The 25,877-nt window shown below is 37.6% G+C and overlaps 1 protein-coding gene across 10 annotated transcripts in view; it reads right to left on the bottom strand.

Moving 5' to 3' along the window:
* The window catches only part of TUSC3 (tumor suppressor candidate 3), a 435,781-nt gene that overhangs the window by 276,437 nt on the left and 133,467 nt on the right, over window positions 1-25,877 (bottom strand). For 2 of the 10 annotated variants that reach the window (XM_045397895.3, XM_074000324.1), the window contains exon 2: window positions 25,292-25,479. The exons of the other annotated variants lie outside the window; for them this stretch is intronic. In XM_045397895.3, the coding sequence (XP_045253830.1) occupies window positions 25,292-25,297 (6 nt within the window). In that variant the 5' untranslated portion in view covers window positions 25,298-25,479. The remainder of the gene's footprint in view (window positions 1-25,291; window positions 25,480-25,877) is intronic. 10 annotated transcript variants of the gene reach the window in all.

The following is a 25,877-nucleotide window of genomic DNA, read 5'->3' as shown; positions in this document are numbered from 1 at the left end:
TGGCAAAACTCCGTCTCCTCAAAAAATACAAAAAAATTAGCCGGGCACGGTGGCACGCACCTGTTGTTCCAGCTACTCGGGTGGCTGTGGTAAGAGGATTGCTTGAGCCCAGGAGGTAGAGGTTACAGTGAGCCAAGACTGCACCGGAGCACTCCAGCCTGGGCAACAGAGCAAAACCCTGTCTCAGAAAAGCAACAAACAACAAAAACCAATAATAATAATAAATAAATAATTATAAATACTTTGAAGAAGCTCCCACATAGAACAACATGGCAGACTGGTGTTCAGGGAAATTCCTTCTATTTTAGAACCTCTAAAAATAGTAAATAAAATTCAAAAGAAAAATTAAATGTTAATGGGGGAATTGGCAAGAAAGAATTTATTTTCTTACATGCTGGGAAAGAGAAGAAAGAATCCAGGGGAGAAAGAAAACAAAAGCTAATGTTCACCCATGACGCCTCTCACTAGGCCTGACGGCCTAAAGCTTGGGTTTGGTATAAGCAGCAGCTTGGGTTTGACTTTGCCATAAACTGTCTTTGCCACTGGCTATGCAACTTCTCTGGAGATCCTCTGGAATTCCTCATCTGCAAAATTAAAGACTTAAAGAGATAAAAGCCTGAAACCAGAGCAGAGTGAAAAGTCCTATCAGAAACTCCTATGTAAAGCATTGGCAAGCTGTACACTGGAATTATCTAAGATAATTTTAAAATATCCATAAATGTCATCTATCGTCTCTTTTACTATACAATTTGTGACCTCCTAAATACTAAGTCAGATGCTTTTAACAGAACTTTAATAGAGTGGGGCATAACTCAAAATTTAAATGGAATTTTGAGAGAAGCATTATGAAATTACACACAAACATTATGAAGTGAAATCTACCGAAACCAAAAATTTGGTCAAGTCTACATTAAGTTAAGCTGAAGTTGATCCGTTCTTTCCTATTCTATCCTCACTAGGGACAGCAAGATTTTATACTTATTTCGAACTTTTCCAAAAGAAGTCCTAGAATCAGAATTTCGTTCATGGCTTGGCTCAACCACTAATTCACTTTTGGTAGGACACTGATTATGTTACTTAAGTTGTCTAAGGCTAAATGCTTATTTGTAAGATTATAATGATTATGATTATGATAAGAGATGTACAAAAAACAAATAGATACGCATTTTTTCCTTATACTGTAAAGATATTTTAAAAACTTTACGAACCTAATTAATATAAGTTATAACATTAGCTTATAGATCTAGTACATTACTTATAAATTCCAATGTGGTAGCAAGTTAATTGTCTATCTCGAGGCAAATTTAACATTAGTTTAAAATTTAAATTGTAATTAGCCTCTGTAACCTCATGTTAAACCCCTCTTTATACTATACTTTTCCTTCCTAAAACTTCATCTTTATGTTTCTAATTGATCCGTTTACCAAAATTGATCCACATGCTAAACTTAACCTATGCCATTCTCTAAAATAGTGCTTCTCCAACTTTAACATGCATATGGATTATTCCAGGATCTTGTTAAAATGTAGAGTCTGAATCAAAATGTAAAACAGTTTTAAATTCCCCAATTAAAAGTTACAGACTGGATAAATGGATTAAAAACACAAGATCTAGCTGTATGCTGCCTACAAGAAACTTGTGTCATCTGTAAAGACACATACAGGCTCAAAGTAAAGGTATATGCAAAAATATATTCCACCTAAATGGAAACCAGAAGGGTGTAGGAGCAGCTATACTCGTATCTCACAAACACCCTTTAAATTTAGTAAGAAAATAAGAAGAGTCATAGAAAGTCATTATATAATGATAAACTACACTCTGAATAGCCAAAGCAATTCTAAGCAAAAAGAACAAAGCTGGAAGCATCACATTACCCAACTTCAAACAATGCAATAAGGCTACAATAACCAAAACAGCATGGTGCTAGTACAAAGACAGACACAAAGGCCAATGGAACAGAATAGACAATCCAAAAATAAATCCACATATTCACAGCCAACTGATTTGCAACAAAACTGCCAAAGACAAACACTGGGGAAAGGACACCCTCTTCAATAAACACTGCTGGGAAAACTGAATGTCTGTCCATTTGCAGAAACTGAAACTGGACCCTGTCTCTCACCATATGCAAAAATTAAGTCAAAATATAATGACTTAAGTGTAAGACCCAAAACTATAAAACTACTAGAAGAAAACATTGAAAAAATGTTTCAGGACATTGGTCTGAGCAAAGATTTTACTGATAAGACTTCAAAAGCACAGACAACAAAAACAAAAATAGACAAATGGGACTATATAAAACTAAAAAACTTCTGAACAGCAAAGGAAACAATAAACAGAGTGAAGAGACAGCCCATAGAATGGGAGAAAATACTTGCAAACTACTCATCCAACAAGGAACGAATATCCAGAATACACAAGAACTCAAACACCTCAAGAGCAAATAAACAAATAATCTACTATTAAAATGAGCAAAAGATCTGAATAGACATTTCTAAAAAGAATACACAAATGGCCAACAAGTATCTGAAAAAATGTGCAGTATCACTAATCATCAGGGAAAAGCAAATCAAAACCACTGTGAGATAACATCTAATCCCAGAATGACAAGTATCAAATGACAAAAAATAAATATTGATGAAGATGTGGAGAAAACAGAACTCTTATACACTGTTGGTGGAAATATAAATTATTACCCCCATTAAGGATAACAGTATGGAGGTCCCTCAAAAAACTAAAAACAAACTAAAACCAAATGATCCAGCAATCAATCCCACTGCTGAGTATTTATCCAAAGGAAAGGAAATCAGTATAGTAAAAAGATACCTGCAGCCCCATGTTTACTGCAACGCTATTCACAATAGCCAAGATATGATATCAATTTAAATGTCTACCGACGGATAAATGGATAAGGAAAATGTGGCATATATATATAATGGAATATTATTTAGCTATTAAAAAGATGAAATCCTGTCATTAGAAGCAATATGGATGAGCCCAGAGAACATTATCTTAAATTTTAAAAACTAAAGCACAGAAAGATAAATACTGTATGTTCTCAATCATGTGAAAAGAATTAGTTCATACAAATAGAGAGTAGAATTATGGTTATGAAAGGTTGTGAAATGTAGGGGGAAGGAGAGGACAGAGCGAGATTGGTTAATACACACAAAATGACAGCCAGAAAGGAGGAGTAAGTTCTAGTGTTCTATAGCACTGTAAGGTAAATACAGTTAACAGTAAGTTACTGTATATGTTCAAAGACCTAGAAGAGAGGATTCTGGATGCTCCCAATACAAAGAAATGATAAATATCTGGGGTGATGGATTCGCTAATTACCCTGATTTGATCATTACACATTGGATACATACATGGACATAGCACTCTGTACTCCATAAATATATATAATTATTACATGTCAACTAAAAGATTTAAAAATATGAAGGGAGTGAAAAGACTGTGGATGCTTTTTTAAGGTAAAAGATGGAAGCAGTAACAAAACAATGTTACAATGCTACCTTAAGTGAAAAAGGTACCTTTCTGGAATGCTAGCATATCTAGAGAGAAGTTTCTTAAAAAAATAAAGTCAAGATCAGGATGGATACAGGGAGAGCAGTGTAAGGAATAAGGTCCACTAACCATTAGTTTCAGGTCTGTGCCATATTTAGAGGAAACCCAACTCATAAGTAGTATAATCCAATTAACACAGCAAGCTAATTATGAAATTACTATTAAATAATTTATTTCAGGACAAAATAAAACAGAGCTTCTTTAATAGAAGAAAACATGTCAGGCAAATCGAAGGGAGTAAGAAAAATTGGCTGTTAACATATTAAGAAAAACAGTGAGTTTCAAAGTGTGATCCCCCAACCAGCAGTTCTCAAACTTTAGCATCCATCACAATCACTAGGATGGCTTATTTTTTCCAAATTAAGAATTTCAAAATCAGGAGGTCAGTGGGCCCAAGAATTTTAATTCCAGGAAGTTCCCAATAATGCTGAATGTGGGAGTTTAAGAATTACAATGAAATCACTGCCTTAAACTAATGCTGTTATCACTTAAACACCTACTGATCCTGCTCCCCAAATGCTCGTCCGTATCAGCCCTGGCCCCACAGCAACAGGTATGCTCAGCTTTGAGCGACATATACTTGAACAGCATTCGTTCTCCTGACTCCTACTGCATAGAGAAAATTGAAACCATGTTGCATTAATCTCCTAAGTTTCTCACTCCAAATGACCTGCATCCACACCACTGACCTCTAGCCCTCCTGATCTAGATAGAAGTGTGTGTCCTGCCTGGGCCTGAGGTAATGCAACCCTCTTTACTCATGTTCCAGGAAACCAATTCATTCCCAGACTTTGATCAACCATTTAGCCCTCTTCTATCCCACCCTCGGATCTCACTTTAGTAGCTCCTTCTGATGTTCTCCTAAAAAGCAAAGCAGTCTCTCCATCCCACCCCACCCAAGAACCAACTCCTCTTTTGAACCTGCATTGACTCCAAGTTAACGGTGTGGTTCCCCACCCCACTACTTATACGAGCTGCTCTGACACGTAAGCTGTTTGTTTTCACCTTGAATTCACTTCTTAACTCACAACATTCAGTCCTTCGCAGTCACTACTGACTTAAATTGTTTTTGACCAACTAAAAATGACCTTTTAACAAGCAAATATAAGGATACTTTTCTGACTTGACCTTATATGAACATAGTATTTAGCACCGTTAATCATTCCATCTTTAAAATATTATACACTCCTAGTTCCCCTCGTAACTCCCTGACCACTTCTCAACCTTCTTCACTGATTTTATTCAGAATTCCATTTCCTTCAGCCATCTTCTTTCTTTACTCTGTATGAATTCTATGGGTGATCCCATCTACTTTCATGGCTTTAAGTATCCGCTTAGCATTATGGCAGCTATTATTGAGAGAGGAGAAGGGAAAAAACCTGGTCACGGTCACGTGGGCAGTTAGAGTGGGTCCTCAGTTGAATCTTTTCAAACAAAAGAACAGTCTGCAGGCACAGACACTGACCGGCTTGACTAAGACACTCCCACAGTCGAAGAGATAAGAAAGGCTACACGGGTGACTTGCCCAGATATTCCCACAATGGAAAATTCCATCTCCTAAAACATCCACTATAAGGGGAACAAACCAATAGGGAGTGAGTCAAGCTAAGGGCCCATGGGCACATGAGGAGGACAGGGTGGAGCTACAAGAAATTCACACCTTATGCAAATGAGATGCCCAGCCCTCATCAGTTTCCTATAAAAGCCTTTGCATTCAACTTAAAAAAGGACAACCCTCTTCCAGGTCCCCTCTTCACAGCGGAGAGCTTTTTATCTTTCGCTTATTAAACTTTCACTCCAACCTCACCCTTTGTGTCCACGTTTCTTTCTTCTCCAGGTGGTGAGAAAAAGAACTCCAGGTGATAACTCACAATAAGAAATTGCTACAGGCCGGGCGCGGTGGCTCAAGCCTGTAATCCCAGCACTTTGGGAGGCCGAGACGGGCGGATCACGAGGTCAGGAGATCGAGACCATCCTGGCTAGCACGGTGAAACCCCATCTCTACTAAAAAAATACAAAAAACTAGCCGGGCGAGGTGGCGGGCGCCTGTAGTCCCAGCTACTCGGGAGGCTGAGGCAGGAGAATGGCATAAACCTGGGAGGCGGAGCTTGCAGTGAGCTGAGATCCGGCCACTGCACTCCAGCCTGGGCGACAGAGCGAGACTCCGTCTCAAAAAAAAAAAAAAAAAAAGAAATTGCTACATTGTGGTGCACTGGCAAGACTGCTAACATTATCAATCTCAAATCTGTACCTCTCTCTTGAAACTTTATTAAATGAAATTGCCAAGGACTTCAAATGCCATGGATCTAAAAGTGAACTAATGTGCCCCCCTATATAGCTCCCACATCTGTATTCCTAATGCCACTCTATTCCTAATGCCAGTTAGGCAACTGATGAATTGTTTACTCTATCCCCTTCTCTTCATTTCTAACATAGTAGCAGCAGCCTTTCATTATCTCTTCCAATGTAATACTTTCATAACCTTGATTTCAAGAACCTTATTTTAGAGTATTTTTTTTTCTTTTTTTTTTTTTTGAGACGGAGTCTCGCTCTGTCACCTAGGCTGGAGTGCAGTGGCCGGATCTCAGCTCACTGCAAGCTCCGTCTCCCGGGTTCATGCCATTCTCCGGCCTCAGCCTCCCGAGTAGCTGGGACTACAGGCGCCCACCACCTCGCCCAGCTAGTTTTTTGTATTTCTTAATAGAGACGGGGTTTCACCGTGTTAGCCAGGATGGTCTCGATCTCCTGACCTCGTGCTAACACAAAATTCCTTCTACACTACTGTAAAAGTTATCTTTTTAATACACAGATATGTAATATCTCATATATCTGTATATTATCATTCAATGTCTTTATGTCTCCTACAATATAAACTTCAAACACTTCAAATAGTATTTCAGATCTTTCAAGGCTTTGCCTCCAATTATATCTTTCCAGACTCACTTCATGAATCCCAATAGAACCCTGTACATGTAAAAGATCCCACTATTTGAAATTCCCTCAACTCACCATACTTTCAGACTGCCTTACGTCAATGAATCGTATCCTCACTACCTGGGATTTTACATCCACCGTCCTCCTTCACCAACCCCACCCATACACACATATTCCTGATCCAACGGGCGGCCTCCATCATGTCATACTCTTCCTCATTGGTCAAAACTATATTGAGTAAATTACCTAGGAAGCCTTTCCATTTCTTACCATTCAGAGATACAGACTTCTCATTAGGTTATAAAGCAGCTCTATCATAGCATTTACATTGCTGCTGTTAGTTTTCCTGTCTGTCTCCCTCACTAAAGAGTCTCTGAATAGGATGTACTTTCTTTACCTTTAGATTCCCCTGAACATGTAAGAGGGCTAGCACTCATTTAATGCATGATCAATGACCAAATTAATCAAAACAGATACGAGAATTATAAGCCAATTCCTACAGGTAAGCAGAATCTTTTCTTGTTTTTATAACACAAAAAAAGGAGGGGGGAAATGACAAACACCCCTATCCTTCTGGATCACTCTGCCTTTAAGTCAATGTTCTGCTGAGACTGATAGTTTTATAACTAACTACACACCAACACATTTGTTCTCTAATTACTCAAATTAACCATAAAAATAATTTTATGAGGTTGACAATTAAGAATGTTAAGGAAATATTAAATAAGTATAATATCAATTAAACATCTAAATATTTTAAATTCCCACAGAAATATTAAAACAGTTAAGCCGCTGTGTTTGATTACACTTCCTTTAAGTACCTGTTTAAACAACATATTCCCAGAAAATACTGCCCCTGCAACAGAGAGGACAAACTAGTGACACTATCATGAGATTTAATTCAGCACATCTGCTTACTAAGGTGATACTCCTCTTCCTTATTTCCTTTCCTGATTTTTCCTTCCAAAAACTCCATCCTCATTTTAAGAAAGATCTCTTCTCTAACAAAATAAGGGTTTCTGGGGTTTTTTTTCTGGTTTTAGGATATACATAAATGGCTTACACTTCTCATAATGTACTCTTCCAATAGTTGCTTAAGAAACGAAAATCCATTAAATCTAATTAAACCTCCCACACAATATGGCATGTACAACCTTGACAGTTGATCACCAAAAGTGAACACTTGCAGTACAAATTAGCTTGCTATCCTGCTATCCCACTAAGCACCCGATTCCATTTCAAAATAATGACATTACAAAATTCTTCTTTCTTACATTGAATGCATATATTTACCATCCATGGGACCTAGTTTTGCCCTCTGGAGCTACAAAGAATAAGCCTTAACTACAGAACACACTATTATAATTCAAAGGGAACAATGATAAGCCTATTATTTTTCATGTTCCAAGCTAAACTTAGCAAATTACTTCCAGTAATCCTCATGTAGCATGACTTTCACTTTTTACCATCACTGTCTATCTTCTCTGCACTAGCTCCAGCTTTCAAATCTAAAGTGAGTTTTATTAGTTCTGCATTTTATTACAAAATGACTATGAACTTAAACCAAAAAGCATAGAAAAGAATTGAAAATAATTCTGAATTCTATAATCACCATGATCAAATATTAAATGTTTAATGTCTTACATTGCTTTTAAAAGATTTCTAAAGTATACTATTTAATTTCGTTTTTACGACATAAAGTCGCACCCTGTTTGCATTAGATTTGTTTAGAACAGTTCTAGTTTATTCTTATTGCCATGGGGTAATTTTTACTAGCATCTCCTTTCATTCTCAAACGTATTCCAGTTGTAGTGATCAATTTTGTGGTCACCTAGCTATATGTATCTTTACATGTTGTTGAAATCAAAATAAAAACGTACAGACAAATCTCTAAATATAACATTTGATTTGGGAAGCAAGAATTGCAATTTGGGGTATATATAGACTGAGTGGTCTTCCATATGTCTGAAGAACAAAGAGAAGATTATAGGTTTTCTAAAAAGGAGAAGTGTTACATATCATATTTAAAGAAAGGTCACTGCCTCTAGTGAAGTTCTGGGGAGCTGGTGAGTGACTATAAGGGATAAGACTAATCGAGTTGCAGCAGGTTGTTCCAGCAGCTATTAGATAAAACTGGTTTCAGGTTACAGCAGGCAGTTTGAGCAGCAGGCTTGCAGAGCAATGTTATGTGACCAGGACTTTATCCCCCTAGCCTCCTGACTCTGTTTTAGTTGGGTGTGCCAAGATTGACCCAATTTGTATGATCAACTTTCACAATGTTATTTATAGCATCTTTAATGTTTAGTGTCTTTGAGCTTTAATTTTTAATTGCCATTTAAAATGTAAATATAAATGTTTAGAAACGTATTAAGTGTAGATATTCAGAGTGGTCAAAATGTCCTTCATTATAGCATAAAGGTATGTAATCTTCAACACATTTCCAAATAACAGTAAAAAGCAAATTCATAAAAGACTGGTTTAAGTCTCATCCCTCAAGTAGCTCCGTGTTTACACCTTCATAGAAAAAGCAGTGGATTCTTAATTACCTACCAAAAGAAAACTAGTTCATCAACTAATGAACTAATAATCCAGTGTCTCATAAGCAAGCAAGAATTCTGCACACATAATTCAAAAACTGATTCATTATTTAACAGGATATTTTTAATTAGAAAAATTAAAATGGAAACTTTAGTAACAGGTAGGTTCAAATAAAGAAATTTCATCATAACTTCTAAATTTCAAGAGGTAAAAGCTGAGATCAGTTTCAAAACCTGAAACAGTAATATTATTCAGCTATGATGTCAATTCACAATATATTACTGAATATATACATCATAAATTTGATTATCCCTTTATAACACTTTCCCCAATGTAAAATTCATTTCAATCTTAGGCAAGGAAGCAATTTTTAAAGCCTGAACATGTGTAATTTCCACAAAAAATGATATAAACTATGTATAATATTGGCAAAAGTACCTTTCAGAAGAATTTATTTATCTGAAGGCAGAGTCTCGCTCTGTCACCCAAGCTGGAGTGCAGTCGGACAATCTCAGCTCACTGCAGCCTCCACCTCCTGGTTCAAGTGATTCTCCGGCCTCAGCTTCCAGAGTAGCTGGGATTACAGATGCCCGCCACCATGCCCAGTTAATGTTTATGTTTTAAATAGAGATGGGTTTTCACCATGTTAGCCAAACTGATCTCAAACTTCTGACCTCAAGTGATCTGCCTAACCTCAGCCTCCCAATGTGCTGGGATTACAGGCGTGAGTCACCACACCCGGGCCTCAGAAGAATTTTTGAAATAAAATATATATTATCCTCTTACAATGAAACAATGAATGTACACACATATATTAGATATTTAGCTTAATATTTAAATTAGTTGCCACATAAAAATTCCAGTTGACTTGAAAAATAAGTTTGAATACCACTGCAAAATAAAATCAAATAGTTCTCACTGAGGACTCTTAATACAACACATTGGCTACGTGACAAAGCAGCCTTAGTCCTTTTAAAACGTGTTAAAAATCAAGTACACAAAATCCACTTTAATTCCTTTTAATTCCAAACATAAAGTAGTATAGGTTTATATACAAAAAAGTATACATCTATCCCAAAATTATTCAGTTCATAATGTCACATAAAATGTGCATTTTAAATGACAATCTAATACTTTTAAACCATTAATTGCTATGCATGTTTAAAGTATAAAAATTTTCTAAATAATTCAAGAAATATTTACATAAAAATGAAGCACAGCAGAAAAAGAACCATCCCAAAGTTAAACTCTCTTTTCTCCTTCACAATAACCTTAAAATGTAGTAACACTAGAATAGTTTCACAGCAGGAGACATTCCTTATAATTGAAAGTATAAAGTTGAATATGTTTATTAGGTTCTAATTGGCTGATTGCTCTAAATGTTTTTCAAGTTATTTACACCTAGATAAAAACCCATTTGAACACAAAGTGTAACATGTAGCTTAAAATAATGTTTCATTGATCCATTTCTCTGTAGTATAAACTCTCTAAAATTCTCAAGAGAAAATGAAAAAATGTTAGCTATCAAATAAAAGCTAGCTCTCATGGAAGCAACTATGGGTCAAAACCCTAAAAGTAAGCTTTGTGAGACAGTTATCAGAAAAATTACCAACTTATAAATTACTCTCAAGGGGTGAAGAGGCAGCTAAATGCTTTACTAAATAATCCCTATTGTCCAGACCCACCCTAACCTAATAGGTAAAAATAGAAAACAATCTTCCTGTTACAGGAAAGGGCCTAAGCAACAGAGAGAGTCTGAGGAACACTGTTTTAGGGAATAAATAAGAGCAGGATGACAACAAAACATGTAAGAATGTAAGCTGACCACTAAAATATAATGCCTCTTGAGAACTCCATAATCTATACAACTTACCCATACTCATCATATTTATTTATAATTGTATACTTTTGGTAGCAACAATGAAGAATGCAAAAAGTGGAATCTCTATAGATTGAGAGAGAGAGAGAGAGAGAAGGAGAAACCCAAGAGGAAGCGTGGGAGGAAGGAATTAGGGAGCCACTATAAATTACTAAGGGCACTCACTGTGCACAAAACACTAACAGGTGACTGTGAAATGGATTAACAATTGAATGCCAGTAAGCTTCCCTTGAGGGTGAATGCTGAACTTCTCTTGTTAGGTCCATCCAAGACAATAAAGGATTCAAACAAAAAAGTCTGGAATATCTTCCAGGAACAAAACATCACCAAAAAATGGCATGGAAATGCCTAAAATTACCAAAAAGAGGACTGGCTTAGCCAGCTTCTTCATTCTCTACCTTCTACTGTGAAGAAGATAATATGCTTTCCCCATCCTATCACCCCCCATATTTGGAACTGTCAGGAAAGTTGCAAGATGAAATGTTCTGGCGAAACAATTCTCCATGACATTTCTGCAGTCTTCTTCCAAAATACGTTTAGATGATGTTGGCAAAAAACAAAAACAAAAAAAACAAACAAACAAACAAAAAAAAACAGGCTTCAGAGGGAGGGCTTCCCTGAGTCAGAAGACAGATTTGTTTTGTTTCCTCACCAGCATAATAAAGCTGTATCTCCTGCATGGCAAAATTAGAGGTTTGCTAGCAGCCCCTTTAAAAGTCTGAGGGTTCATAAACAACTTCCTCAGCTGTGACACAGACTCACTGAGTTAAAGCATCCAACAGCGGCTCCCTTAAAGCATCCAACAGCGGCTCCCTCTGCATTGCCCTCAGGGGATGAGGGGGGAAGAAGAGACCATCTGAACCTGAGCCAGCTAGGTTCAGGTTCAGCTAACTACTGTGCTCTGAATTACAAACCCATTGGGCTCCTTCTGTCTTTAGCAGCAGAATCTATGGAAGTGTGGCAAGCCAACCTAGCCGTTCCCACCACACTCTTGTGTAGGAACAGCTTAACTGCCTGACACAAACAAGCCCAGTAAGGTTAAAGCTGGTAATTACCCTGGATGTGGATTCCACTGGAAGGCAGCTCTGACTCCCTTTCTCAAACAGAAGAATCCTAGGCCTCCCAGGAGTGACTTGACAGAATACCAAAAAAAAAAAAAAAAAAAAACTATATATATATATATATATATATATATATATAGATCTATAGATAGATCTATATATATAGCTCGATCTATATATATGTAGAGTTTATAAACTATATAGAGTTTATATATAGATCTATAGACTCTCTCTAGATATATATAATCTCTATATATATAGATATATATATCTATATATATACACTATCCTGAAGCAATAGTTAATATATCTATATATATATATACACACACACATATATATAGAGAGAGAGAGACAGACAGAGAGAGAGAGCGCGCGCACTATCCTGAAGCAATAGTTAAGCAAACATACTTCCTTTTATTGTGCTTTGCTTAACTGGGCCTCACAGACACCACATTTTTTACAAATTGAAGGGTGATGGCAACTCTCCATTAAGCAAGTCTATGGGTGTCATTTTTCCCACAGTATGTGCTCAGTCAGTGTCTATGTCACATCTTGGTAATTCTCCCATTATTTCAAACTTTTTCCTTGTTATTATTATTATTTCTGTTATGTTAATCTGTAACCAGTAATCTTTGATGTTACTTTTGTGATTGTTTTGGGGCACCACAAATGGTGCCTGTAAAACATGGCAAACTTAATCGATAAATGTCATGTGTGTTCAGACTGCTCCACCAACCACCCATTCCCCACCTCCACTCTTCTCAGGCCTTCCTATTGCCTAAAGTATAAAAACATTGAAATTAGGCCAGTGAATAACCCCACAATGGCCTTTAGGTGTTCAAGTGAAATGCAGAGTCACATGTCTCTCACTTTAGATCAAAAGCTAAACATGATTAAACTTAGTGAGGAAGTCATGTGGAAAGCCCAGGCAGGCCAAAAGCTAGACCTCTTGCATCAAACAGTTAGACAAGCTGTGAATGCAAAGGCAATGTTTTCAAGGAAATTTAAAGTGCTACTCCAGTGAACACATCAATGGTAAGAAAGCAAAACAGCCTTATGGCTGATACAGAGAAAGTTTAAATAGCTTGGATAGATCAGATCAATATTAATATTCCCCTAAACCAAAGCCTAATTCAGAGTAAGGCCCTAACTCTCTTCAATTCAATGAAGGCTGAAACAGGTAAGGAAGCTACAGAAGAAAAATTTAAAGCTGGCAGATGTTGCTTCATGAGGTTTAAAGAAAGAAGCCATTTCTGTAACATAAAAGTCCAAGAAGCATGCAGCAAGAAGCTGCAGCAAATTACCCAGATTTAGCTAGCATAATTGACGGAGATGGCTATACTCAACAACAGATGTTCAGAGTAGACTAAACATCCTCCTTCTGGAAGGCGATGCCACGGCTAGAGAGAAGTCGATGTCCGGTTTCAAAGGACAGGCTAAATCTCTTGGTAAGGGCTAATGCAGCTGGTGACTTGAAGTTGAAGCCAACGTTCATTTACCATTCGGAAAAGCCTAGGGTCCAGTGCAATTAAGCTAAATCTATTGTGCCTGTGCTCTATAAAAGGAACAAAAAAGCCTGGGTGAAAAACAGCACATCTGTTTAAAGCATAGTTTACTGAATATTTGAAGCCCAGTATTAAGACCTACTGCTCAGAAAAAAAGATTTCCTCTCAATATATTACAGTTCACAGCCAAAGCACCTGGTCACTCAAAAGCTCTGATGGAGAAAGAACACTGCATAAACTTAGTTGATAAAGCAGCGGCAGGGTTTGAGAGGACAGACTCCAATTTTGCAAAAAGTCAGACTACGGGTAACATTCTGTCAAACAGCATTCCATGCGACAGAGGAATCTTTCATGAAATAAAGAGGGAGTCAATGTGGCCAACTTAATTTGCTTTCTTATTTTAAGAAATTGCCAGTTGCTCCCACCTTCAACAGCCAGTACCCTTATTGGTCAGTAGTCATCAACAAGAAGCAAAACCCTCCACCAGCAAAAGGATTATGACTCACTAAAGGCTCAGAAGATCATATTTTTTAAGCATTATAGCATTTTTAAATTAAGGTATATATACTTTTTAGACAGAGTGCTATTGCACATTTAACAGACAACAATACAGTTTAAACATTACTTTGATATGCACTGAGAAACCCAAAAACGTGGTCTCTTTATTATACTATTTGCTTTACTATAGTGCTCTGGCACCAAACCCATGTCTCAAAGTTATACCTGTATTCAACTGAAAGTATAAAAATAAGCAATTTCATTAAAAAACAAAATTAATAGCTATGGGGCGCAGTGGCTCACGCCTGTAATCCCAACACTTTGGGAGGCCGAGGCGGGTGCATGACTTGAGGTCAAGAGTTCGAGACCAGCGTGGCCAATATGGTGAAACCCCATCTCTACTAAAAATACAAAAATTAGCCAGGTGTGGTGGTGGGTGCCTATAATCCCAGCTACTCAGGTGGCTGAGGCAGGAGAATCCCTTGAACCTAGGAGGTAGAGGTTGCACTGTGCCAAGATCATGCCACTGCACTCCAGCCTGGGCGACAGAGCAAGACTCCATCTCAAAAAAAAAAAAAAAATACTAATAGGCAATGGAATAAAAAGCAAAGTTTGCAAAATGTTTTATTATATATAAGATCAAACATATATTTTGAACAATCAGGCAGCTTCATGCTGCACCTCCACATTCCCAGAGGTATGCATTCACTCTCTTCTTTCCTCAGTATGGGAAGCACAGATAAAAGGGTACTTAAATCAGAAGAACAGCTTTGAAGTCAATTCTGCATTTGAATACTGGCCCAATTACAAGTTTCATGATTCCAGGCAAATTACTTCAACTCCTGAACTTCATCTATACAATAAAATCATGCTAAGGTTGTGATGATGCTTAAATGAAATAATACATGCAAAACAGTTAGCAAATATTAAATTGTGGTTATTATTAGTTCAACTACGTTAAAATGTAACAACAAAATATAAAACGTTGCAGCCACTCAATTAAATCTAAACAATTACATGTTTTAAAAGTCATTTCCAATTTCTTCTTCCAAGCTCTTTTGATTCACACGGGAGAAAAAATGACATAGGCCTCTATCTGAATTTATGTAGCTTCACATGCTATAAATATAGTTGCAGCTTATTTCAAACCAAAGAATACAATCTTTCAACCAATTTCCAGCAAGCATCATTAGGAAAATTAGTCAACATTCAATTAGATGTGTTTCAGTAAGAATGTGTGCGTGTGTTTGTGTAAAATACATTACAAAACAATACTACTTTAACATTGGAAAAAGATGTGGAGTGTTTTGTGAAATAAATCACTCTACACAGATGACACATGACATGCAAAATCAGAACTTCCCTACAATGAGAAAGTAGCGAAGAATTGATAATGCGACAGACAAGCTATAACCAAGAGTAATGATAATGTGGGAATCTTTTATAAACCTGAAGTTTCTATTTGAGCAAAATTTTCCATCAATATATATAGGATCCAAAATTATTTATAACGGATACAATACACCTATTTATTTTTAAAGAAAATGAATTGCCTCTTAAGCAATGAAATGACTAAAGTAGTATGACAAAATTTTAAATGCTGAATTTAAAAATCAGAGAAATAAGCAGCACTAAAGCAACCAAAGCAACATGTTAAACCCTTGGTCCGCACTAAATGGATTACAAATCATACACAAGAGTGTAACATGGTATTTGAATACAAAAAGACAAGAAAGAAAAATTTTCAACTGACATTCCTAAAAATTATCCTAATCAACAAAAATGCATCAAACACTATGTATCCATTTTCAAACCCTCTATCCCACCTCTAACTCAGGTGACCAGATGTCCCCGTTAGTCCAAGTAGAGCCCCAGTTTGCTCCTAACATCTCAGTAAAATTATTACTTGCACTTTATTTCTCTCCCACGTGTCCTGGTTTGAATGATAAATTATTTAGTCACCCTCCTTCTAAATACCTGGCTTCTTCTGACCACAAGCTATTATCTTTGCCCGGGTCCAGATGTCAGGATAATTATACATATATTCTAAGACAAGTTAAATAAACTTTGTGTGTGTCTATAATAATGTAGTTTCATTATCATGATGCTGTAATTTTTTATCTCAAATTCACAAGGAAACTTTCTGACTCTCACCTCAATTCATCTACATTTATGGAGTATATTTTTTCTATGAAAATAAACTGCCCATGTATTTTCCAGCAAGTAGCAAGAAAAACTACATAGAGCTATAACAGTGCAATGGAAGAATGACTAAAAGAATTTAGTAGCTTCTCTATCTTACAGTACTAGGTATGCCAAATGTAGAAGCAGATGGGACAAAAAATGTCAACAATTATAAGACTATAAACATTTCGCATGATACTCTTAATCCTACAGTAATAAAGGAAACTTACTGATTTTTCATAATTTTTAAAATTTGATCATTTAATATGTAACAAGTCACACAATGACTTACCAAAACTATCTCTTGTAAACCAGGTCTACTTGGCAATATTTACTAAACAAAATAGTTATTTCCTCCTGAATGACTAAAGAAAGTAGTAAACCCATGTGCCTTGAGGTTAAAGCTTAGAATGAAATATGAGGAAACCATGAGGTTAAAGCTTAGAATGAAATGAGGAAAAAAAAATAAAGGATAATGTAATCTCCAAGTACCAAAAATGGAAAAAAGTGTGAAAAGACATGACAACGTTTTACACAAATATATCAATAAGAATTTACTTTTTTTTTTTTTTTTTTTACAAAAATTAGCCATGTGTGGTGGCATGCACCAATCCCAGCTACCTGTGGGGCTGAGGCAGGAGAATCACTTGAACCTGGGAGATGGATGTTGTAGTGTGCTGAGATTATACCACTGCACTCCAGCCTAGGCGATAAAGCGAGACTCCACCAAAAAAAAAAAAAAAAGAATTTATGTATTTTTAAATTCTGTATTATCTTAATGAAAGCTGAAAGAAGTTATGTCTTTCATGTTTATCAAAACATCCTAAATTACAAATGACATAAGCCTAGTTCATCTAGTTTAGGCAAAATGGACTTTATAAGTTCATATAATAAGAAGGCATGAAGATAAATTTGGTTTCAGGAATGACCAGATACAAGAACTTAACTGGTATTGTCAGTACTCCCTCTAGCTATAGAAGCTCCATGAGGGCAACGATTTTTATACGTTTTGTTTATTTCTGCACTGATGGCATCCAGAACAAGGAAGGACTGGCACAGAGTTAGTGCTTAAATATTTATGAAATAAATGAATACCTCTTCTCTTTGTGTTTTTGCTTAGCGTCTGCACACCAGAGTTTTTCATGCCAGAAGTGAGAAACAAACTAAAAACACATTCTTCCAATTTCATAAGCCAATTAGCAAGGTAATCATTCTGCTAGTTCCATTTGGACACATTTCAGAGAATGGCTCTAGTCACTTTCCCAACCTTGTGCCAACCATGACAAGAGGAATGAGTAATATGTGTAGCCTTGCCTGATAATATGCTACCAATGTGGTCATTAAAAGGGGGTTGTTAATATGAAAACGAAGAGGAGAAAAAGGAGTGGAGGCCTACAGAGGACAAAAATAAGGGGTACCACACATTACTCAATGTGTCTTTCATTGCCAGCAACCCAAATGCAAACATGGCATTCATCTTAGTAATTTCTTAGTGCTTTCTAGTCTGGCATATGCCACAGGAGATGTGCACACAATAATCACAAAATTTTGTAGAGAGGCAAAAACCATTTGTTACATTGCAAACACTTACAAAAGTTGTCCCTATGTATACATCCATTCTCATTTCACCCTATCATCTATCCCAACCCATCATGTCACATTATTTTTTGGTCACTCTCATGCTTGACTGCAATCTTATATATGACAAAGGATTTCATCAAGTTGATATTTAAAAAGTGATACAAGAGAGCTAGTCATGTTTATATGCAAAGCCATTGACAACTGAGGACCTGTTAGGATTATCATACTTAACTACTGAAAAGGAATCTTAAGTACTTGAAAATGTTTGCTACTATTTTAAATTTTAAATAAGTATCTACTCTGGGCAAGGTTCCACGGGTGATTTGAAGATATATAATGCAAAGGACCTTATGCTAATATTTGATAGGAAAACTTTTTAAATTACTGTGCTAGAACTAAGACAGTGATTAATGTTTGGTGGCTAAGTAGAGAAACAGTAAGTTAGGAAGAACTTTTTTTTAATTGAAAAAATACTAACTTCAGTGTTCTTCTGAAAATAATGCTTCCCCTTCCCCATTGCCCTGAAATGTTTTCCAGTTCCTTCATTAAAAGGAATGATAAAATGTGAGCGTTCAAAGAATCTTTGATCTGGCTCAAGTCTAATTCTTAACTGCTGAAAGTACTGTGACTCAGAAAGATACGGTGGCTTAACCAAGATCACTGAGTTAAGAGAGCTATGACTAGAATTTGTTGCAGATTCCCAATATGCCATTGTCTTAGCCAAGAGCACATGCAATAAAAGCCCCTCCTGGTGGTTATCACTAAGTAAAAACCAAAATACAACTCATGTTACAACTTTTAAGAGTATGTGTTGACCGGGCACACCTGCAATCCCAATGGTTTGGGAGGCCAAAGCCGGAGGATCACTGGATCCCAGGAATTTAAGAGTAGCCTGGGCAACATGGTACAATCCTATCTGTATAAACACACACACACACACACACACACACACACACAATTAGCCAGTCATGGTGACACATCCCTATAATCCCAGCTACTCAGGAGGCTAAGGTGGGAGGACTGCTTGAGCCTAGGAGGTTGGTTGTGGCTGCAGTGAGCTATGATTGTGCCAGTGTACTCCAGTCTGAGGAACAGAGCATGACCCTGACTCAAAAAAAAAAAAGAAAAAAAAAAGAGTATGTGTCTTCCGTGAAGCCAGATAAACAAGTACATATACCTCCTATGAGGAATATATGATGAAAAAAGTAACTTTTTTCATGATCACTTGTTGTGGTCCAGCTCTTTCCTTTAGCAGTTGTGTTACCACGTGACAAAAATCTTTGAACTCAGGTCTCCTCATCTTCAAATGGTAACAATAGCACATGTTCAAAATAATCCTACGAGGAATAATAAAGTGATTTAAAGTTGTTTTCCTCAAAACACCAACCACTAAAATCTGTTTTTGAGCTCCAGGAAAAAATTAAAGCTGATGACAGACACACATTGGCAATAAAGCTGCTGCATCTCATATAAGAGGGGGCATACTATCAAAGAATGGCTTCTGAATGCAACGTTTTAGTCTAGTCATGGCAAGAAAATCTATCACATGAATCACTGCTCTAAATACGCAAACTGTAGCATCTTCTGATAATGCTGTCTAGAGAAGACACTGAGAATGCATATACCAATAAGTTAGTTCCGGGGCTGAGTGGCTTTATTAACAAATGACGGACACAAAATACAAGGAAAATGTACTACTCTAAATCAGGTGTGTTTAAATATATCGTAAGCGATGAAAGTTGTTTCGGTATTCAGTTTTCAATAAGCCATCTTCATTAGTAAGAATGAATTCAGCTATACAAAGTTTTGTAGTACCAGACAGACCCCAAAATTTTAGTGGCTTACATCCATATAACAGTCCAGGGCCAAATTCAGGAAAGCAAGAAGACTGTACCACACAGTCACCCACACCTAGGCTGATGGCTGCTCTGCCATCCGCAACACATGGCTTTCCAGGTCCCTCTTTACATTCCCAGCCTAGGTATAGGGAAAGAGCTTTGTATCAGACTTCAGTCAGAAAAACAATAACCAATGCATGTGTTCCAAGCATTAAAGTATTTAATACAGAGAATCAGTTGCAGCTTAGACCACCACTGGAGGACAAAAGAAACAAAGCTAAAGAAAACAGATACAATCTCTGCCTATAGCTCCAAAGCAGGTGATTCTCAAAAGCCCACCTGGAGTGTGTGAATTTCTTAAAAGCTTCCACCAACTACCTTGGTCTGCAACAGCTAGCAGGTAGTTGTGGTAGTCTGAAAAGTGGGACCTCCCCCACCCCACCAAAGATGTCCATGTTCTAATTCCAAGAAACTGGTTATGTGTTACCTTACCTGACACAAGATGTGACTAAACAAATGATCCTGAAATGGGAAGAGATAAACCTATATTAGTCAGATAGTTCCAAAATAATAAGGGTCTCTGTAAGAGGAAGGCAAGAAAATCAGAGTCAGTTTTTCAGATGTGGGAATGGAAGTCAGACACTGGAATGATGCCAAGTAAGAAATCAAGAGGAATGCAGGCAGCCTCCAGAAGCTGCAAAAGATTAAAAAAAAAAAAAAACAGGGCTCTCCCCTCAGCGCTTCCAGCAGGAAACAAACCTGCAGACACCTTGACTTTAGCCCAGTGAGACTGACTCGGACATCCCGCCTCCAGAACTGTAAGATAATACACTGCTGTTGTTTTAAGCCTCTAAATTTGTGATAATGTGTTACAGCAACCATATGAAATGCATACAATGGTCATCCTGGACTTCCCTCAACAACGCTTCAAACCTCGTATCTGCCCATGAATAAGCCTCAGCTCTCTATGAAGAACAGTGGCCTCTCCCCTTCTCTTCTATCTTCCACGTCTCAGAGACACACTAACAGAACCACACAGGGAAGCTTGTGATGCAAACAAACTGAGTCCTCAGAACAGGCTGGGAGTGGACACTGCAGCACTAGCGTGGGGAAATCCTGACGGGCCAGGTTGCGGATGACACAGATCACTTCTGTTTACACTCCATCGCCTAGAACTCTGTCCCACTGTCCCATGTAAACACGGGCGACACTGGGAAATGTCATCTCGCTTGTGTCCGTGAGGAAGAGAAGACTCATATGGTAAACAGCTCTGGCACACCAGACACCAGCGGATGTAAAACATAATAAAACCTGATAAAAGAATGAAAGCCACAGAAGGAAAATGACATAACAAGTAGCTCTAAAGCTGTTGAAAAATGTGTTCAAATAGACACTGCATATTCACAAACAAAAGGGGGTATTAAAAAGATGTAAATATCTTTCAACACAGTAGAGGATAATACTACATAAATTGTTAATTTTATTAAGGCATTATCTTCATATTTGACACTATTCAGACTTAGTAATAACATGGTAGATAGTGGATTCCATAATTTTCTTTTGTATCCTACTACTCTGTTGGCAGCTGGATGACATTAAGATTTTTATATGAATATTTCAAATGAGACAATAAATCACTTTTTTATCTTTATTTTTTGTTTTAGCTGATAGAGAAATGTTAACTCAAAAACAACACGGCTGCCCAAACTTAGTTATCTACTATTCTCCATAATATTCATAACCTCGATTTGAAAATTCCCTCCCCATTGTTACGAGGTTTCTAACATTCGACGTGCCAGTCACAAAAATTAGAAAAAAAAAAAAATCTAAACTAAAATCTAAACACTTTTTAAAAATTTTGAAACTTCAAGTAAATGACAGAATAATAATGGTTTGTCCTAAAATGGAGAGGAAGAGGAAAACATTTCTTTAAAGCATTTAATATATGAAAATCTATTTTAAAAGTATGTTCCACCAAACAATTGTTTCAGACTCAATGAAAATTTGTAAATTTTAATTTTGAATTTTAATTGTTCATATCCCCGTGAAAAGGAAATTATCTATTAATCTTCCAAACTTCTGGACCAGTTTAATAGGTATTCTGAGACTACAAGATACGTGAACTACTTGAAATAATTCTTATTTACAACTGCTTACTTTTGTGAACAACTATTTTGTCAGTACCATGCAACTTAACTTTAACTATAAGCGTTAAAACTACTCTGAGGATGGTTTCAGTCCACCCTTGTAAGTTCCACCTTGTTTTTCTTTTTTGTTTTTTTGGTTTCTTTTTCCCCCACCGAGATGGAGTCTGGCTCTGTCACCCAGGCTAGAGTGCTGTGGCGCAATCTCCGCTCACTGAATCCTCTGCCTCCCAGGTTCAAGCAATTCTTCTGCCTCAGCCTCCTGCGTAGCTGGAATTACAGGTGCCCGCCACCACCACCAGCTAATTTTTGTATTTTTAGTAGAGATAGGGTTTCACCATATTGGCCAGGCTGGTCTCAAACTCCTGACCTCGTGATCCGCCCGCCTCAGCCTCCCAAAATGCTGGGATTCCAGCTTGTTCTTGAATCTTCCTTATGTTACAGCAATCTTCCACCCCAACCGCCTGCCCTCAGACCACAATCTCCAACATCACCATGCAAACAGTAGCCTCTCGGAGACTACTTAACAGGTTCACCCCATTGCAAATTAATCGAGAGATAGAGAGATTCACCTTCTTGTGGTCCTGCGTCTGTGATTGACCCTGACTGACACACATAAAGTTATTTAAGAAGCAAAGTGATGATAAAGTTATCATGAATTTAATTTTATAGTCATCGGTAAATGTCTTACATTAAATAATGCTGTCCTATACACTGACTATCATGCCTGTTTGTGGATTTTATAAGCCACCATTTAAAACTACATAAAATCTAAAACTATAAGCTTGCCCACGTTAGCAGACATAAATAAAATAATCCCCAATGAACCATACTAATGTAACTGCCTCCCCTTGGGTATGAACAGGACCTGTGATATAGCAGAATAGCGCTCCCACAATTATGTTACCTTCTATGGCAAATATTTGCAAACATAAGGTCCCTAATCTATTAACTCTGAGTTATTTAAATGAGAGATTTTCCTGGATTCGCCTCACCTAATCAGGTACACATTTTAAAAGAAGTGTCAAGAAAGTCATCCTAGTGACCTGGAATAAAGCAAACAGCCATGCTGTGAACGGCCTACAGATGCTGCTCCATGGCTAGAACCTGGTGTTGGCTGCAAAGAACTGAGAGCAACACAAGCAGGAAGAAAACAGGAAACTCTTTCCTACAACTACAAAAAGCTGAATTCTGCCTATAACTTGAATGAGTTGTGAAGAGGACCCAGAGATCCAGATGAGAACGCAACCTGACGTTACCTTATTTTTAGCCTCCTAAGACCCTTAACAGAGACAGAATCCAGCTACACCATACCCAGACTTCTGACATCTAGAAACTAGGAGATAAGAAATGGGTGCTATTTTAAGCCACTAAATTGTGGCAATTTTTTATGCATCAATATAAAACTAATATACCCACAAACCACCCTTGCACTTTATATCCTATTTCTCAATGCTTAAAGTGGATTATTCATCTTAAGGGAGAGGAGATAAGAGGGATGGGAAGATAAATTGCAAAGCGGTTTTATTAGCTACGCCACACTAAAAGATAGGATTTTTTAGAACAGGATATCTTATATACAATCCATGAATGATAACATCTCAGAAGAAAACCATAAGATAACAGTGTTGGTAAATCACTACAGTACTTAACCTCATGCAGTAATTGTGTAGTGATACCCCTCCAGGTTATAAGAAAATGCTGGGAAGTTCTTATCTCCAAGATCTCTGAAGCTACACTTCTGCTTAGCTGTTCTTATGGCTGCTGTTTTTCCATTTCCATCTTAGGTATGAAGGCCTACTTAAAAATTGATTTCTACCTCTATTTGCTAATGGTTTTGATCATTTATAACCAGAAAGCATACATTATTGATATATGTTATCAGAGAAGTATAAATTATTATAAATCAACATTGGCTTATATTTCATAAAATGACCCACAGCTGAAAAAGTCCATAAGAAATTCAGCTAAAGTTAATACTTCTAAACAAAAGGCTCCTCAGAACAAATAATCAAAAGTTGCTAAACTTCTACAAGATTCTTCAGACAGATGCAATATCCCAACAGTTATGAAATATTACAAACATGAAAAGGTTTATCTGATTCATAAAAATATCAAAACATCAGGAAATGGGTTTGAGACCTTCGAAGTAAAACATGAGAGAAACGAAGGTTACCATTAACTGCCTAACAATTTCTCATTTTAAGACCGTAATACTGTAATCCCAGCACCCTGGGAGGTCAAGGCAGGGGGATCACTTGAGCCCAGGAATTCAAGGCCATCCTGGACAACACAGGGAGACTTCGTCTCTACAATACAAAAAAATTAGCTAGGCATGGTGGCACGTGCCTGTGGTCCCAGCTACTGGGGAGGCTGAGGTGGGAGGATCACTTAAACCTGGGAGGTAAAGGTTGCAGTGAGCTGTGATCCCCCACCACTGCATTCCAGCCTGGGCAACAGGGCAAGACCATGTCTTTTTAAAAAAAAAAAAAAAAATTAGCCTGGCATGGTGGTACATAAGCCAAGGAGGCAAGAGGTTGCAGTAAGCCAAGATCACACCACTATACTCCAGCCTGGGCAACAGAGTGAGACACCGTTCCAAAAAAAAAAAAAAAAGACTGCAATGCTGTCAATACTGTCACCTACTTACCTAATCAAGGAGAAATCTTACGTAAATTTTTCAAAATCACCTTCCATCCTGTTTATCTATGTGTGTTCCTTTAATCTCTTTGCCAAAACTCCAAACTTAAATGGCCCCTAACATGATTTAGCAGCGCTTCACTGCTTTCTGAGTCAATTTACCTGTTTCCACAGTAGCTATTTAAAATTATAATAAAATGTTGGCCGGGCGCAGTGGCTCACACCTGTAATCCCAGCACTTTGGGAGGCTGAGGCGGGTGGATCACAAGGTCAGAAGATCGAGACCATCCTAGCTAACACGGTGAAACCCCGTCTCTATTAAAAATACAAAAAAAAAATTAGCCGGGCATGGTGATGAGTGCCTGTGGTCCCAGCTACTCGGGATGCTGAGGCAGAAGAATGGCATGAACCCGGGAGGCGGAGTTTGCAATGAGCCAAGACTGCGCCACTGCACTCCAGCCCGGGTGACAGAGCAAGACTCCATCTCAAAAAAAAAAAAAAAAAAAAATTACAGTAAAATGTAAAAGTCAACAGTCCTTGAAACAATCCAAATAGGTTAGACTTTAGTGCACTAAGAGCTCCATATCTTAGTATTTAAAAATAAGTAAATAAAAGGATATTTCTTCATTGTGAGTTGTCAGGGAGGCTGCTCACCCTGGTCACTCAGGGACCCAGGTTGATACAAAATACACCATCTCAAACATTCCCAGTCAGCATGAGACAGGAAAAGAGAATACGGCATGCAATGATGCTGCAAGCTTCTGCCTAGCAATGACACACAACACATCGCCTTGCATTTCACAGGGTAAAGTAAGTCACGTGGCCATGCTGAGTTCAAAATATTAGGAAAGTTAAATCCTACGTGCTAGGGTCTGAATGTTTGTATCCCCACAAAATTCTTATGTTGAAACCTTACCACCATTGTGATGATACGAGGAAGGTGGGGCTTTGAAGAGATGACAAAACAAAAAATCCATATGTTCGAGGGAGCTCGTTCGTCCTTTCAATCATGTGAAGACAGGGAAGGGGCCATCTCTGAGAAGGTGGGCCTCACCAGACACCGATCTGAGGTCACCTTGATCTTGGACTTCCCAGGCCCCAGAACTGTGAGAAAAAAATTTGTATTCTGTATATGCTGCCCAGTTGATGGTTACGGCAGTCTGAATGGCCTAAGACACTACCATATGTATGGGGAAAACCGAAGTATCTACAAACAACCCTAAAAACCACCACATTCCCATATAAGGGTAATGCTACCAGCTGTTCTCCAATTCCCATTCCTTCCCCCTACCTTCTCAGTCACCTGACATTAGATTCTTTATTTTCATTTCAGCTTCTTCTCCAGCTACCACCACTTAACTCTCTCTTCCCATTCACAGCAAATTGTTTAAGAAGTGTTGGCTGCCCCCAATTCCTCACAACCCACTCATTAATCAACCTACCACATTCTAGTTCCCACTGTAACACTGCAGTGAAGCTGTTCTTGCTAAATCCAAAGAACT

Source organism: Macaca fascicularis, chromosome 8, assembly GCF_037993035.2.
Source record: "Macaca fascicularis isolate 582-1 chromosome 8, T2T-MFA8v1.1".
In the NCBI taxonomy this organism is placed as follows: domain Eukaryota; kingdom Metazoa; phylum Chordata; class Mammalia; order Primates; family Cercopithecidae; genus Macaca; species Macaca fascicularis.
This window is presented reverse-complemented; position numbering and strand designations above follow the sequence as displayed.